At 40.0% G+C, this 18,543-nt stretch overlaps 1 protein-coding gene across 4 annotated transcripts in view; it reads left to right on the top strand.

Moving 5' to 3' along the window:
* Positions 1-18,543, top strand: part of LOC149142502 (Clathrin adaptor complexes medium subunit family protein) — a 169,191-nt gene that overhangs the window by 136,469 nt on the left and 14,179 nt on the right. For 2 of the 4 annotated variants that reach the window (XM_089453209.1, XM_089453207.1), the window contains 3 exons: positions 188-304; positions 438-596; positions 757-883. In XM_089453209.1, coding sequence (XP_089309335.1) covers positions 188-304; positions 438-596; positions 757-883 — 403 coding nt within the window. The remainder of the gene's footprint in view (positions 1-187; positions 305-437; positions 597-756; positions 884-18,543) is intronic. The other 2 variants (XM_089453210.1, XM_089453208.1) reach the window with 1 other exon arrangement.

Below are 18,543 nucleotides of genomic sequence, written 5' to 3'. Positions count from 1 at the left end.
TAGTCATCCTGGAGAATGATTTCATGTGTGCATAACAGCGTCAATAAAATTTTGATAGGCAAATACAAATTGCTCAACATATTACTGACAGCTTTCAATGTGTTATTTTTAATAGATTATGTCTTTGTCTTGAAACAGGGAAAGTAAGCCATATTTATCCAATACATGATTCTCTTTCTTGTGACAGGACTTTGGGTATCCACAGAATACTTCAACTGAAGTGTTGAAGTCATTTATATTCAATGAACCAATTGTAGTAGATGCAGGACGGGGGCCATCACTTAGCCCTGCTGCAATGTTCATGGTAATACTATTACTATCTTGAATTTGAAAGCTTTTTCTCATCTAACTAGTTAACTCTTCTAGATGAGATTTATGATATTAGCATGTTCTGAAATTGCAATATAATTTATTTTAAAGAAGTTACATGAATGTAGCTTTCACCGTTGGGCTTTGAGGTTATACAGCAAGGATCAAAGCGAATGCCTGGAACGGCTGTTACAAAGTCAGTTGTAGCCAATGAGCCTGGAGGCAGGAAGCGGGAGGAAGTTTTTGTTGATGTCATTGAAAAAATAAGTGTAACATTTAGTGCTAGTGTGAGTATTTCCAGTCTTAATATGTATGGAGCTGTGCTTAGCTGTTGCACATAAATTATTGGCTTTAGATTTCCTTATTTATGTAAATGATTTCTGTTTTGCATTCTTTCTTGTAGATTGTTGTTGCTTTAGAGCATAATGCAAAAGTGATATGAAACAGGGCTATATTCTGACATCTGAGATTGATGGGACCATTCAAATGAAAAGCTATCTGACAGGCAACCCTGAAATTCGACTGGCCCTAAATGAGGACTTGAGTATTGGGCGAAGTGGCCATTCTAGCTATGGTAGATACTGGTTTTACTTTCTTAACAATTAGTTGATATTTCATTTTCCAATTTATTTACGACCTCAATTATTTTAAAAAATGTGGAGATTTGCAAGTCAGCAGAGATTTTCAGTTTATTCCAGTCTATACATTTACTCGACATTTAGAATTTTATTAAATTTACTAGTATGAATTAATGATCATATATTTGTGTGTTTATCTTAATTACCACAAACATAGCAATGTCCAAACATTTTAAGATAGGATTCCCTTGCTGTAACTGTTACTGCGTTTCGAACTGTAGTTTTATTTCCCTTTGATCAAGGTCTTAAACAATGTTATCGGAACCGGACAGGATTCTGCCGGTCTGACCAGTTTGGGCCTGTTACCCACCATTTTGTGGGTAATATCCCTAGGAGGAATTTTTTTCTCCAAGATGGTCCTCAGCCAGCAGTCAGCAGCAGCCCTTGCAGCCACTAGCTAGCTCATTGTGCCATTTCTTGCCCCCTGAGCCAGCCATGTGGTCCCTCACCCATTTGCCATGGTTGTATGTTTGAAGGTGGGCCTCCTGAACCTAAAAGTATGCCTTGTCATTTGGAAATTGAGTATTGTAGTTTGCTATCATGGACACCTTTGGGCATGGATTAATGGGGGGACTCGGCGTAAAGAATGGGCTAGGTCTATGTTTTCGTCCCCTAGGCCCCTTTTTGGTATTAACCTTGGATTCTTGTCCCGTGGGATCTCTTTACTGACCATTTGGCTTTAGGGATGGTATTTCATGAGAAACCCCGATTTTGGTTGCGTGGTCCCGCTCCTTTATCCGCTTATGTTACACTCTTTCCATTCATTATTGCCCCATTCACCATTTCTCCCACCGGGGTCCACATTTCTCCACTGGGTGCACATATGCTTAGCTTGCCCCTTCCCTTGCCCACACCTTGGGTTGTGGCCTGGAATGAAGCCTAGAGGTTGATGCAACTAAAAAGAAAGATAAAAGCATGTATGGCCACATCAACAGGAAAATGTACCACAAAATGCGAAAGATGGTTGGGATAAATACATTTAGCACGTGGACAAAAGCCAATACATGAGCTCTACCCCATCATCCAATTTATTTACGACCTCAATTATTTTAAAAAATGTGGAGATTTGCAAGTCATAGTAAACATTTTCAGTTTCTTCTAGTCTATACATTTACTCGACATTTAGAATTTTACTAGATTTACTAGTATGAATTAATGATCATATATTAATGTGTGTTTATCTTAATTACCACAAACCTAAATTGCATGAAACGGGGAAACGGGTACGAAACATGACCCCCCCCAAATTTTGGAAACGGGGAAACGCAATATATATATATATATATATATATATAGATTAGGACATTTAAGAAATAATATGCAATCATAAAGCATATATGATACATTCTAATTTCTAATTTATTACATTATGATTAAATTGTCAATTGTCAATGCATAAACTATAAGTCTCTAAATTTACATCACATTTACTCATGAATGATCACATAATGAAAATAGCAATATCCAAAATCAGTGACGAGAAATTTCTAATTTCTTGTCTCGTGCTTGATTGGGAGTCTCCTCCTACATAGTCGAATGACCTTAGTGCTCTTGATTAAATACAAGTTCCATACCCTAGTACTCTACATGCTTTTGATTATTGGGAGTCTCCCCTGCATAGAGGGGTTATTTCTCTTGATTAAATACAAGTTCCATACCGTAGTACATGACAAAATCCAATGGAAACATTGCAATCCCCCCAATCTTGAAATCCTGAAAAACAGATAAGTCTGCTGGATTTTGAGTGAGATCTAAAATTCTACTTTCTCCATATGAAATCCAATGAGGGTGAAACCACTTTCAAACATTCTAATGTTAAAAATTCAAGTAAAATGATGAAAATGAAAAATAAAGGAGAATGTCAAACATTACCATGAACTGCATATCAACACTAGGGCCATAGGCTTGAACATTAGGCTGCCCAAGTCCCCTTTTTTATAACTTGAGAGGCATCTAGAAGCATCCATAAGATATTTTAGTTGCCCAATAAAAAATTATAAGTGAAAAAATAAAAAAAATACAAGAAAAAGTCAAGTTAGAAAAGGAAACTTCGCCGTACGGCTTGGAGACTCGTTTCTGACCGTACTGGCCACATTTCCTCCTCGAGAAATGGGCCAGTACGACCGGAAACGAGTTTCCAGGTTGTATAGTACGAGTTTCCGGACGGAAACGACCCTTCTCCAACATTTCCTGCAACTTAGCCACAAACATAGCAATGGCCAAACATTTTAAGATATGATTCCCCTGCTGTAACCGTTACTGCATTTTGAACTCCAGTTTTAGTTCCCTCTGATCAAGGTTTTAAGCAATGTTATCAGAACCAGACTGGATCTGGCCGGTTTGGGCTTGTTACCCACCATTTTGTGGGTAATGTCCTTGGGAGGAATTTTTTTCTCCAAGATGGTCCTCAGCTGGCAGCTAGTAGCCCCTTGCAACCACTAGCTAGCTCATTATGCCATTTCTCCACCACCTGAGCCAACCATGTGGTCCCTCGCCCATTTGCCATGATCGTGTGTTTGAAGATTGGCCTCCTTAACCTAAAAGTATGCCTTGTCATTTGGAAATTGAGTACTGTAGTTTGCTATCATGGACACTTTTGGGCATGGATTAATGGGGGGATTTGGCGGAAGGAATGGGCTAGGTTTGCGTTCTTGTCCCCTAGACCCCTTTTTGGTATTAACCTTGGATTCTAGTCCCGTGGGATCTGTTCTACTGACCATTTGGCTCTAGCGATGGTATTTCATGGGAAACCCTGATTTTTGTTGCTTGGTCCCGCTCCCTTATCCGCTTATGTTACCCTCTTTCTATTCATTATTACCCCATTCATCATTTCTCCCACCTGGGTCCACATTTCTCCACTGGGTCCACATAGGGTTAGTTTGCCCCTTCCCTTGCCCACACCTTGGGTCATGGCCTGGAATGAAGCCCAAAGGTTGATGCGGTTAAAAAGAAAGATAAAAGTATGTATGGCCACATTCAACAAGAAAATGTACCAAAAAATGCAAAAGATGGCTGGGACAAACACATTTCGCACATGGACAAAAGCCAATACATGAGCTCTACCCCATCATCATGGCCATCATCTTGGTTCCTATAGGTTCTATGAACCTCCTTCATCATATGGGAACCCATGATTATCCCAACCCCTGGTGGGCAATGAACCACCCCACCTTAAAAGGGGGTAGTCACTGCTATATCTTATACATCATGCTCTTACCCCTTGAACCCCAAGCAACGAATCAAAGAAAATCATAAAAAGGAAAATGGCATATAAAGAAGGGTGGAAAAATTAAGGCAAGGGCACCTCATGTACCATGATTTCTCCCTTCTATACATTATAAACCCAAGTGTGGGCTTCCCTCTTATTAGCTACTTTTGTACCCCAGCATGTGACCGAGGGCTGCCCATTCTCATTCCCACTTCATTCACCTATCTGTCACATGCTGCCACCTTTTGAAAGATGTCCCTTGACTATATTATCCCCTTTAGAAGTGGAAACCACCTAATAGGATCATTGGTTAACCTCATTTGGAGTTTAGGAGACATTGCCACATCCCGAAGCCCATTATGGAAGGGCAAGCCATTATGAAGTCCCCACCTGTGGTCCATGATTGGTAAGCTCATTTACTCGATTTCTCTAATGACTTGTACTAGAAGGCTAGGGGATGCATTGGACCTTATGAAGGATTGCAGATGGTCTCCATTTTGGGTTTGCTCTCCTTATACGGGGTCCTAATCCTCCAGAGGGCTATATTGGCACATGTAGGGTGTGCATTGAGAGCCATGGGCCTCCACAACAGTAGACAACACTCCATGGATCCCCATAACTATTCAGAGATTGCTCGTGGTTCACTTATTGGATGAGGAAGATGCACCTGATCCATCATGCCCAGCTGGCCCTAGATGTGCACCATACACTTGGCAGATGATCCGGGACTTTCACGATGATATGGCATCATCTACACCATCATCCTAGCCCTTGCAGGCGATCTACATGCACCTTCGATTTGTTTGGAGACCCATGAGGACACCTGTGTGTCCCCACATGTCATTTGGAGCACCACAGGTTATTACAAGGGGCCAACCCCTTGTCCATTGCTTTTGAGGGTCCTATTCTTCACTGTGGTACCCATGGACCCCATTAGGCCTCTTAGAGGGCCCTACGACATGTATAGATTATTATTTGACCTCTTGAGAGGCTTACTCTTTCATTTATGAGCTAGTTTGGTGGGTTTGTCACCAAAAGTTGAATTATGAGAACATTATTTTATTTTTGGGGCTTATGTAGGCCAAGGGGGCTAATTCGAACTCCTAATTTGTGTATAAATACAGGTGAGATGAGTTCATTTTCTCATCATCACTTTGGATTGGATCTTTTCTCTCTCTTGAGAATTTCACACTTTTTCTAGAGGTTGAATTGGAGCTTTATGGATGAATTTTGATGTGTGGATATTGGTCTATCTTTTCTTGGAGCTTCTCTCTTGTCAATTGTGAATGGTTGGATATATTCTGTTACATTTAAGCAATGTTTTAAAACTCCGACTTCGACACTGACTCGGCCAAGGGTAGACTCCGACACCGACTCGGTTGAGGGTCGACTCCGACTCCAACTCCGACTCGGTATCGACTCAGCCGGCTCGATTTCAATGACTCAGTCATTGTAAAAAATACATTAAATATTTATTTTTTTATAAAAAAACATAATTTTAAAGATTTTCATTCATGTTTCCAAACACAAAGCATTAGAATATAGATGGAAGACAACATATGATCAAAGTAGGCTCATGAATATATCCATTATATCAAAATGGCAGCCAGTGCATTGTCCAATACATACATGATCAAAGATTCAAAACAAAAACACATAACCAACGAGGCCAGAAATGGCCTCTACAACAAAAGTAAACTGTGACCAGTACTACTGGCTAGTAGCTACTGCCACAGGAGCCAAGATCATGTGGATCAATCTCTGGATCATCATCAGAGTCAGATAGGGGGCTCCATGGCTCCTCATCATCATCTCCAGCTGCAACTGTAGAAGTGGTAGCACTAGCAGGCTGTGCAGCAGATGCAAGGTGAGATAGACAAGATATGTGGCTGCGCTTCATTCGTGGCTGAGCAGAGGAAGCGCCTGCCACTGGAGGTCTTGCTGGCTGTGAGGTTGAGGCTGATACAAGTGGATCAGGATCTGCATTCAACTGAACATCATGTTTGAGTGATACCTCCCCCTGTAAATCCAAATCAAGATCCTCATCAGAATCAAACTCTGCTGGATGACTCTCCACTACCTAATCTGATGTTGGATCAATGTCTTCCAACACAATGGGATCTGAATCAGGGCTTTTGTTCAGCAATTGGTTACGTCTGAGCCAGAGGTTGTATTGGACATAGACTAGATCATTTAACCGTTTTTGATCCAAACGGTTTCTCTTCTTTGTGTGAATCCTCTCAAAGACAGACCAATTGTGCTCACACCCAGTAGCACTGCAAGTTTGACTCAAAATACGAATTGCAAACTTCTGCAATTCAGGACAATGGCTACCAAAAGCCTCCCTAATGAGTTAGCTCAACAAAATTACAAATTATATCCAACTTTCAAATTATAAACGATTTAACAAAATTAAAAAAGCTATTAAGAATCTGAAAATTGAAATTTTTGTTTACCTGGCTCATCTGCTTCTCTTGCAATCTTTGCTAGGTTCTTCCTAAAGGTACTCGAGGCATTGGTGAAAGTCATGACTTGTCGGTGTATCTCCAGCTGATCAGACTCCAATGGGATCATGTGATCAATGCAGTCAATCAATCCATCTCTAACCTCCCCCCTCAAAGCTCGTGTCTCCTTAGCTTTATAATGATACCACGGGTTCAAAAAATACCCAGCTGCATGTATAGGGCGATGGAGTTGATTGTTCCATCTTTTATCAATGATTGCCCAAATGGGCCCATACTTAGCCACTTTATCCTTGTATGCCCTCTTTACTTGCTCCTTTGCTTGATCCATAGCCTCATAAATGAAGCCCATAGCCAATCTTTCCCCATCCACCAACCGCAACACCTTAACCAGTGGCTCCTCAAGCTTCACAAATTTTGTTGCCTTTCTCCAAAATATTTCTTCATTAACTTTCTTTTTCAATTCTTTGCCTTCCAGTTTGTGAGATCACTGGCTTTGATTCCATTCTTCACTGGAAAAAATCTTTTGCAAGTTTCTATGTTGTGAAAGCATAGATTGCAATGTCAAAAAATGAGTAGCAAATCTAGTGATGGCAGGCCTAATAATATCCCTACCCCTAGTGTGTTTCCTCATGAGGCTCGTAATCCATGAATGATTGTAGATAATTTTTGTTATGCTTTTGGTATGATCTATAGTGTTTTTGACCCAATCTAATTTTCCAATATCCTCAAGCATGAGGTCTATGCAATGTGCAGCACATGGGGTCGAACAGATGGTCTTGTGTTTTTCCTCTAACAGTTTACCAGCAAGAACATAGTTAGAGGCATTATCTGTGATGACTTGAACAACATTAGCCACCCCCACCTTCTCAAAAACCTCATCCAATAGCTGAAACAACAATTGCCCATCTTTTACCTTATCAAATGCATCAACTGATTTTAAAAACATGGTTCCCCATGGGCAGAAGATAAGAAAGTCTATGATGGTACGGTTTCTTTGATTAGTCCATCCATCTGACATGATGGTACATCCTGTTCTTGCCCATGAGTCCTTGAAATCTTTCAAATACTCATTAATGGATGAAATTTCTTTCTGCAAATGATACCCCCTTAGCTCATGCATAGTAGGGCCTTTGAAGCCTTTTCCAGCAACATGTATGGCATTAAACATAGGCTCATAATATGGTGAACGAGAAGCATTGAAGGGGATATCAGCATCATACCACCATCTAGCTATGTAATCACAAGCAGTCTCCCTCAATTCTTTCTTCCAATGGTCATCTAAAGTGGGCTGCATTTGACTTCTACTAGCTTGAGGACCATGTGCATCTGATGGAGAGGAGGGAGTGAAATAACTTTTGATGTTCATATCACCCTTTTTCATTCTACCCTTTCCCTTTTCTTGAATAGACTCAAAAGAGGGAGGAACATATCGGAAGGGGTTAGATGCATCAGTACAAGGGATAGAGGAAGGACCCTCATAATCAAAATGGGGGTTAGTAGCCATCACTTTTTGTATATTCCTCTTCCTCTCAATTTCAGCCTCTAACTCTTTTTGCCTAACCTTATCTTCTTTAAACTTCTCAAAGCTAGCTACCAATTCCTTCCTAATCTCCCCAATTTCTCGTGAGGTACATGGAGTAATTTGGCCTCTAATCCCCGCCAAGTGTTGTTTCAGCCTATTAATGCCCCCAGGACTTTCCTTAATTTTCCTATGGCAAAATTTGCAATGCATTTGACTTTCAACCATTTCAACATATGCCCAAGCAGCATCTTTCACTCTAGGTGCCATTTTTTGACTTGGAAATGAAAGCAAACAATCTGAAAATGAAAAAAAAAACATTGATTCAATGTTCATTTCTTTCACAAAAAACACTCTTTAGGATTTCTAGATTTGCACATAAAATTTAATAAGCAAAAACAAATTTGTACAAGTGAAAAAATACCTCCAGGCACAAACTGCCTCCTCAAGCTTGCTCCAAGAAACCAACTCCTCAATGCTGCTCCAAATGGCTGCCCAAGAAGCTCCTCACTCCAGCTACAATGCTTGCCCAAGACTCCTCACTGCTGCTCCAAAAACAAACTCAACAACTCCTCACAAACTCTCACTCAAATGCATGAGATCGCTGTGAGAGAATGAGAGGGGTTGAGTGGGTAAAATAGGGTTTGGGAGGGGGGAATGGACCCCAAAGACCAACAAACCAATTACTAAACCCCTTTGGAGTCCCCCACACTTATCAAATATTAAAAAAAATTAAAAAAAAGGCGTTTTTTTAAGTGAGCGGGCGCTGCAAGTAACCCGATCGGGTTGATACGGACTCGGCCGAGTCGGCCGGGTTAATAACTCGGCCTGCTCGGTATTAACCCGGCCGGCCAAACCGGTTCAATGGCCGGGTTTAAATTTCCAAGGCTAGCTCGGACCAACTTGGCCGAGTCGGTTCTGAGCCGACCGTTTTTTAAAACATTGCATGTAAGTACATGCTTTTAATGTTATTCTTGTTTTACTTTGTCATATACATTGGACTGTGATTTTCGTTGTTATAGGGCTAATCGCTACATGCAACACTGCTTAAAATTGTGGAATTTTGTCTCTATTATAGCATCTCTCAATGTATGGGCCATGTAATATGAACAAAATCTCCTAGGGGTAATTCTATTAAAGAATTTGACCTTGATAAGCCATTCCCTTTGTGCATCGAAGTATAAAAGCTGCAAGATTGCTTCTTCTTAACCTAGAAGGCTAGCGAAGTGGTCTTGAGGCCTCCTTTATTGGGAATCAAGAAATGCTCCTCATATTCATCATAGATTCCATTCTCCCAAAGACTAAGGCACTGATCTACCAAAAGGTGGTCACCAAAATTCACATCCTTTTACCTTCATTCAGGTCTAGCCAAGTTGGGGTACCTAAGGCATCAATTTCCTGACAAGCTGACCCTCCAAAAAATTCGATCTCCTAGGGTCTCTTGCGCTAGTGTTTCTTCAAGGTCTCCTCCAATTTTGAAGCCATTTCGACATTGGAGTTGGGAGTAAAGCCAAGCCCTAGGTCCAGGATCAAACTTTGCCTTAGCATCCCCAAAGCTAGCACCTCATAGGATCAAATCAACACTTTCAAGTGAAAATCCGTTCTTTGATCCTTTCCCCACCTTTTTTAGGGTAAGAACATCATTGGTTGCCATACTCATTCATCCTATCCTAGATCGGGTCCACTTGGTCTCGTGTGATCCTGTTCTTTTGAAAAGACAATTCTGCAAGAACCATCTGGGATACAATTAAAATAAGGATTTTAGGGATTGGGGAGTTCTTTCATAAGTCATATCTCATAAACCTAACCCTAAAAATTGAGTTAATTAAGTTAGTAGAATAATTTTATACATAATATGGCCTTCCTCTCAAAAGAATACTTTGTTTTCAAAACATATGTAACGATGGGTGTTGTTGACGAAATGCTTTTGTCTCCCAAGGAGCTTCTTCCTCTGGTACGTTCTTCCACATGATAAGGTATTTTTTAATTACTCGAGATCGTAACTTCCTTTTCCTGGTGGTAACAATTCCTTCTGGTTCTAAGATGAACTTGCCTTCATCATCTAATATTGGAAGCGTTGTCTGTGCTGATTGGTGTTTGCCCAATGCCTTTTTAAGACAAGATACATGGAAAACGTTGTGAACTCAACTATTATCCAAAAAGCTTAAGCTGTATGCTACTTGGCTGATCTTTTTGTTAATCTGATATGGTCCATAAAACTTTGGCGCCAATTTGTTTTTTCCTTTTTTCTTTAGGGATAATTGCTTGTAAGGCTGAAGTTTAACAAATACCCATTCTCCAACTTCAAATTCTCTCTTTGTTCTGTGTCGGTTAGCTTGCTGCTTCATGCGATTTCTTGCAATACTTAGATTTTCTTTTAATGCTTGAAAGACTTTTTGGGTTTCTTCTAATTGCTCCTTAACTGTTGGAACTTTTGTCTCGAAAATGACCAAGTCCTTCAATTTAGGAGGTTCATATCTGTACAAAGCTTGAAATGGGGTCATTTTTGCAGAAGTGTGATAAGTTGAATTGTACCACCATTCAGCGAGATGTAACCACTGAGCCCACTTATTTTGTTTGTCTGCTGCATAACAATGAAGGTAAGCTTCTAAGCACTTATTGATAGTTTCTGTTTGACCATCTGTTTGAGGATGATATGCAGAACTCATGTTGAGGTATGTTCCAATATGTTTGAAGAGCTCCTTCCAAAAATTCCCTTTAAATTTGGCATCTCTATCACTAACATTACTTTAGGAAATCCATGTAATTTGTAGACATTCTTGCAAAATATCTCGACGATCTCTTTTGTTGAATCTAATTTCTTCATTCCTATGAAGTGTGCATACTTTGTGAATCTGTTTACTACTACACGAATTTTATCTTTTCTATCTAACATGGGTAATCCTTCAATAAAATCCATTGATATTTCTTCCCATTTTTGCTTTGGGATATTTAAGGGGTGGAGCAGACCCGGGGTCATAATGTTATCACTTTTATTTCGTTGGCATTGATCACATTCTACAACATATTTTTGAATATCATTATTCATTCCCTTCCAGAAAAATGATTGACGTGCATTATAGTAGGTTTTAAAGAAGCCCACATGTTCGGCTGATAATGAATCATGGGACTCTTTGAGAACCTTGACTTTAAATTTGGAATTTGGACTTAGGTAAATCCTTCCTTTGTATTACAAAATATCGTTTTTCCATTCAAATTTTTAATTTTGAGGAGGGTTATTGATTATAGCACTTGTTTTTGGATCTTTTGCATATTCACTTCGGATTTCATTAAGCCATTCTAGGACAACAACTGAAATTGCAAGTAATGATAATTCTTCGTCTTTCCTGGACAAAGCATCTGCTACTACGTTGTCTTTCCCTTTCTTATGTAATATATCCATGTCGAAGGCAACAATTTTTTCGATCCACTTTTGTTGTTCTATAGAGAGTGATTTTCGCTGGAGGAGGTGTTGAAGATTATTATGGTCTGTTCGTATTAAGAATTTACTTCCCAAAAGATATTGTCTCCACTTGGCTAATACGTGCATAATGGAAAGCATTTCCTTGTTATATGTAGACTTGAGACATTCTTTCTTGTTGAGCTTCTTGCTTTAAAACGCAATTGGGTGACCATCTTGCATTAATACTGCTCCTATGCCAAAACCTGAAGCATCACATTCAATTACAAATGAATTTGAAAAGTTTGGAGTTGCCAATACAGGTGCATTAGACATAATTTCGTTCAAGTCTTCAAAGCAACTTTCTGTTTCATCATCCCATCGAAATGAGTTCTTTTTTAGAAGGTTCGTTACGGGTGCGGTTACATGGGCATAGTTTTTAATAAGCCTTCAATAGTACCCAGTCAACCCTAAGAATCCTCTCAACTTGGAGATGTTAACTGGTTTGGGCCATTCTTTTATAGCCTTGATCTTATTAGGATTTACTTTTACACCTTCCTTGGATATTATGTGTTCGAGGTACTCTACTTCTTCTTTTTTGAAGGTGCACTTGGACATCTTTGCGTAGAACTGATGTTCTAATGTAGTGAGAGCTTGCTCCAAATGTTGTAGATGCTCTTTCCACGTTTTACTATAGATTAGAATATCGTCAAAGAACACAAACACAAACTTCCTTAGATACAGATGAATTGCCTCACTCATGGTGGCTTGGAAGGTGGCCGGAGCATTAGTTAATCCGAAGGGCATTACCTTAAATTCATAATGACCTTCATGTGTTCGAAAAACAGTGTTCGCTATGTCCTCTAGCCTTATTCTGATCTGGTAGTATCCCGATCTCAAGTCTAATTTTGAAAAGTATTGGGCTCCATGAAGTTCATCTAGCATTTCATCTATAAAGGGGATCGAAAACTTATTCTTAATCGTTACCTTGTTCAGTCCTCGATAATCTACACACAGTCTAAAGGATCCATCCTTCTTTCGGACAAGAACCACTGGAGCAGCGTATGGGCTTCTACTCTTTGTGATGATTCCACACTTTAAAATGTCTTGGACTAATCTTTTGATTTTAGTTTTTTGTGGTAGTTTTTGTAGCATCAGATGTGTTCTAGCCTTGAAAATTTGTGGAGAGGCTAAAATACATGATATCTCCAAAACCCAGAAATCGTTTTCTGGAAATTCCACCTAGAGATGACTTAATTAGATTATTAGTCGTTTTTAAATATTTCCTAAGTCTAAACTTAGGGAATGACTAATTAATCATAATTAATTAAATTATTGTGTGAATCTTCTAGAAACTGAGAACTCACAGGGATCGACTTCTAGTTAATCCTAGCCATAGATTAAGATCTAATATTGGCCGTTGAAGTCTCAACAGAGGATTATAAGAATAAAGTCGATGGCGCTTGGAGAACACATTTGTAGAGTTCCATTTTGCTGAGAAATCGATTTCTAGAGTAGCAACAGTGTGTTGCCGAAAGTGATTCAGTGAGGTCGAAGCAGTGAGAGGGGCAGAGATAGTGAAGCCGAAGGAAGCTTTTCCAGTTTTGGTGAGTGCATTGCAGAGAGGCAATGATTGCCATAAAGAGGCAGCGCAGAGGCAACACATAGCCCTCTAGGGGAGATTTCCATTTTGCTTGGGAGAAGTCGAGATTCTGAGCCAGACGCTGGGCAGAGGGTCCAGAACAGTGAAACATGAATCTCCGATCACTCGCGACTAATCACGAGTCAAGCTTTGGTCTTCCCTCAAACGATTCGATTTAACTTTGGGCGTGTCAAGCTTGCGTTGACCGAGTTTGACTTGCGACTCACCGAATAATTGCAATTTAGGCGATTTTCAACCCTCAACTCGGCGAGCGGGGTTTTAACTTTTAGGGTTCCCGCATTTTTCGTTGTGTTCTTTAGCTAGGTTAAAAATTAAACATCGATTTGTAACTAACTTCTCACTGCTCAGGCCCACAACTCATACGCCGAGAAGGTAATAGAGGCATGGTTTCAGTTTCAGTTTACTCCGCATCATAGAGTCGTAGTGTAATAGAGGCGTAGTGTGCAGTGTGCTCCAATGTAGCTTCAACATGTGAATGTGTGATCTGTCAGTAGCAAACCATTATCGTATCATTTCAACAACGATCAAGAGATTTCAGTTACTACTTTTTCATTGATTAGTATGCAATATTTTATAAACTTTTAGAAGCAAATGCTTTTGGTTCTATGTAGTCACTAGTTATGAGTCGGGATTCAGTACTTTGGTTCATGTTTGAACTCATAAATGATAACATATATGATGTACTTATTCATTCATGATATTTTGGACATCTATTGATATTATGCATTGTTTGGACATGGCTTTATTGAATATCAATGAAAAATGGTTTTTTTTTTATTCAATACATGTGTATATCTTTATTTATTGAATTTATCGATTTTTTCTTGATTTTTCCTTGATCCGATTAAAACTCTTCGCTCTTTTGCCTCGCCTATTTATTGTCGATTTCGAGTCTGGTAACATTGGTCCAGAAGCAAAGAGTATCAGTTTCCTAGACAACAGCTGACGAGACAGTGAGAGGAGACGCAATTCCGAGCTTGTGGAATGCAGTAACCGTGTAGGCTTACGCAGTTATTGCATAGAGGGAGCAAGGAGCAACTCAATTCGAGTTGAGAGATCAGTGTGGGATCATTTGTGGAGTGAGAAATTTTTCTCTCTAGTTATTATTACTGGTTATTTCTCTGTTTGGATTGCTAGTTTAAGCATCCATAGTTTGTACTTAGATTTACTCTACTGCATACTATTAAAACTATCAGTTGCTCCAACGGTTTTCTTGAGTTGTGTTTTTCCGGGGACTTAGTTGAAAAATAACAGTGTATTTTGTGAGCGTGCATCTATTTCTTCCAACATTTTTATTTCTTTTGCAGTATTTGTTTTGTGAAGGTTGCAGTGTATTTGTTTCGATATTTTCCATAGCACACAACAAATAATTTGTTTAATTAAATTAACAAATAGAAGAAATAACATCAGTTGCTACAATAGGATTTTGGGTTAGCCGGATTTTCACATGGTACTGGAGTGCAGATTGGAGCGCAGATTGTAAGACGGAGAGCTCAGTAGCAGAAGGGAAAAGGAATTTCGTAGCTTTGCATAAGCAACCGTGCGAAACCCTTAGAGGCAACGTAGTTTCTTGGCCAGAAGGGTCAATTTATTGAGGAAAAATCGATTTATCTAAGAGAGAGACAAAAAAATCGAATTTCTCCAATTCGAGGATTACCAAAGGTAGAGGGAGTAGCCAATATTTTTCTTGCAGAGCAGATCTCTAGCTGGACGCAATATTTTTCAATAGTTACGATTGCAAAATAGCGTCAGGAGGAAGAAAGAGCACACACTGAAGGAAATTTTCCTCAAGGGACTTCTAGCTTTAGAAGTTCAATTTTTGTGAGCAGATTTACTCACTCCAGCAGGGAGTGTGTAGAGCCTAGTGACAGTTGAGAAAATAGAAGAGGAGGATTTCGACTTATTTTGCTGAGATGGCCACTGCCAGGTTACGAGATCATGACAGGTTGGACGGTGCTTCCAACTATGTCATCTGGAAGGCAAGGATGTCCTTCCTTTTGGATGAATATGGCCTGAAGCCATATATTGATGCAGTGGTAGCTATTCCCCAGGATGCAGATCAACTAAAGGAATACCGAAGGGAGATGGCAAGGGCAAAGAGGTTGATTCTTGACGGTGTTCAGGATCACATTGTATCACACATAGCAAGCCAGGGAACGACCAAGGACATGTGGGATACACTTTCCACACTATACCAAGGCACTTCGAAGAAACAGAAGATATACTTGGAGGAGAAGCTGAGATGCACCAGAATGCAGAAAGGGGAACGAATAGACCCCTACCTAACCAGGATTCAGGAGATCTTGGATCAATTGTCAGTTGTTGGAGCAACACCTCAAGCCACAGAGCTAGTACGATTGGCACTCAACATTGTCTTTGAGCAGTGGAAAATATTCATCCAAAGCATTTTGGGCAGAGAAACCTTGCCAAAGTGGGATAGGATGTGGGCCGATTTGCAGGAGGAGGAGTTGAGATGAGACTTGGTGAAGAGCTCCATTAGTGGTAGCAGCAGCGGGTCGAAGTAGGTGAGGAGGGGAATGGGAGCAACGAAAGAAGAAGAAGGATCTGTTGAAGGTCAAGTGCTTCAGATGTGGTGAGCTTGGTCACTACAACACCCAGTGTCCTCTCAAGAAGAAGGACAAGGAGGAGAAGCAGGACCAGCAGGCAACATCAACAGAGATTGATATGCTATCCTCCAGCCTTGTTTGCAGACATACCTCTAGGAGTGAGGTGGAGTGACTTGGTTTTTTAGCCCCAAAGAGCTACAGATGGGTAGGATTCTTGAGGAGGTCCACCTCTTGAATCATAACCTTGCTACGAGAGCCCACAATGTTTCAGTAGTAGGATGGATTAGTGGCAGTAGATGCAGTGATATGCTAGAGTGACAGATGCAGAGTCCAGTTGCATGTCAGATGCTGGGGAGTGCAGTGCAGAGCTAGCAATAGTGCAGTTGGCATAGTGCAGGGTCAGTAGCAGCGCAGATGCCTTAGTGACAATGCATATACTAGCAACAGTCAGAGACTCGGGTGACAAATGCATCATACTGATCATAGTTGATTCAATATTTAGGATGCTTTTCAGTTGCAGTTGTAGCAACAACAAATGGAGAGGGAGATGTAGTGCAGATGCAATGTTGGCAACAGTTCGACAGAGTCAGCAGCAACACAAATGCAACACATATTAGATTTGCACAATGGTTGGTGGGCAGCAGAAACCGGACATCAACAATGTGACAGGAGATGATGCAGAGACAGGGGGTTGCTACATGAGGCAACGACTCTAGAACACATTCCTCGCTAAGAGGGAGTGTTAGTTTTTGTAGCATCAGATGTGTTCTAGCCTTGAAAATTTGTGGAGAGGCTAGAATACATGATATCCCCAAAACCCAGAAATTATATCTAGAAATTCCACCTAGAGATGACTTAATTAGATTATTGGTTGTTTTAAAAATATTTCCTAAGTCTAAACTTAGGGAATATGACTAATTAATCAGAATTAATTAAGTTGTGGTGTGAATCTTCTAGAAACTCACATGGATCAACTTCTAGTTAATCCTATCCATAGATTAAGATCTAATCTTGGCCGTTGAAGTCTCAACAAAGGTTTATAAGAAGAAAGTCGATGGGGCTTGGAGAACACACTTGCAGAGTTCGATTTTGCCGAGAGATCGATTTCCAGAGTAGTAGCTGTGTGTTGCTGGAAGTGATTCAGTGAGGTCGAAGTAGTGAGAGAGGGGCAAAGATAGTGAAGCCAGAGGAAGCTTTTCTAGTTCCGGCGAGTACATTGCAGAGAGGTAGCGATTGCCACAGAGAGGCAACAAAGAGGCAGTGATTGCCACAGAGAGGCAACATAGAGGCAACATAGAGCCCTTAGTGGAGATTTTCGTTTTGTTGGGGAGAAGTCGAGATTTTGAGCTAGAAGCTAGGCAGAGGGTCCGGAGGCAAAGAGTATTAGTTTCCCAGACAACAGCGGACGAGATAGTGAGAGGAGACACTGTTCCGAGCTTGTGGGATGCAGTAACTGCGTAGGCTAATGCAGTGACTGCGCAGAGGGAGCAAGGAGCAACTCAATTCGTGCTAAGGTTAGTGTGGGATCGCCTGTGGAGTGATAAATTTTTCTGACTAGTTATTATTACTAGTTATTTCTCTGTTTGGATTGCTAGTTTAAGCATCCATAGTTTGTACTCAAATTTTCACTACTGCATAATATTAAAACCCTCATTTGCTACACCAGTTTTCCCGAGTTGGGTTTTTCCGAGGACTTAGTCCAAAAATAATGGTGCATTTTGTGTGTTTGCATCTATTTATTCCAACGTTTTCATTTCTTCAACAGTGTTTGTTTTGTGAAGGTTGCAGTATATTTGTTTCGATATTTGCCATAGCACACAATAATAATTTGTTTAATTAAATTAACAAATAGAAGAAATAACATCAATTGCTGCAATAGGATTTGGGGTTCACTGAATTTTCACATTTTGGTGTTGTGGATACCTATACAGTTTGATGTTGACAGGGTTTGACCCTGATTTGACTTCGATTATGTGCTCTATTTCTCTTTCAGGCGACATCTTCATAAGCAAATCTTGGAACACCTTTTTGTGTTTTTGCATCAGTTTTTGAACTTCAAGTGGTAGTTCTTGAATTGCAGGTGCTTCTTCGCTAACCAATCATGAAGCCAACATCTCCATCTGATGACACTGCACTACATATGTTGGTGCTCCCTTCTGGATCAGCTTCATCATCTGGGATGACAATACAATATGATTCTGAGGTGGTTGGAACCCAAATAATTTGTATTTCTGCCTCTCTTATCTAAACTCTATAAATTGCTTTTGATGGTTGGTAGAGTAAGTGCCTAAGGTTTGTAGCCATTGGATACTTAGGACCACATCCACTCCTCCTAATGGTACAATGTAGAACAAAGAATCTAGATTATAATCCTGAATCTGTAATTTGAATTTATGGCATTTCCCTACCTTTTCAATTTTCTTACCATCAACTACCATAACTTTCAAGTTGGTAATGGGATATGCGAAATTGTTGAGCCTTTTTGCCATATTTGAGTCCAAAAAACTGTGGGTGTTGTTGGTATCTTTTAGAACCATTATATTGCTCTTTTTGATATGTCCTTTTAATTTTAATGTCTGGGGCTGAGATGTACTTGTCATGGCCGATAATGACACTTGCAAAATGTTTTCGTTATGTGGTTCTAGATAGAATTGTGGAGAATCTTCAACTCCTTCTTCCTTTGATTCTTCACTGTCTGAATCATTGGTTGCTTCGCATGTACACAGGTTCTGGTCTCTTTTCCCTTAGCACATTTATGTTTAAGATCCAATTTT

The sequence above is a fragment of the Pinus tabuliformis genome, chromosome X, assembly GCF_031772625.1.
Source record: "Pinus tabuliformis cultivar Carrire ecotype Pingquan chromosome X, CPIR1, whole genome shotgun sequence".
Lineage (NCBI taxonomy): Eukaryota > Viridiplantae > Streptophyta > Pinopsida > Pinales > Pinaceae > Pinus > Pinus tabuliformis.
The sequence above is the reverse complement of the archived record's forward strand: the minus strand, read 5'-3'. Positions and strand labels throughout refer to the sequence as shown.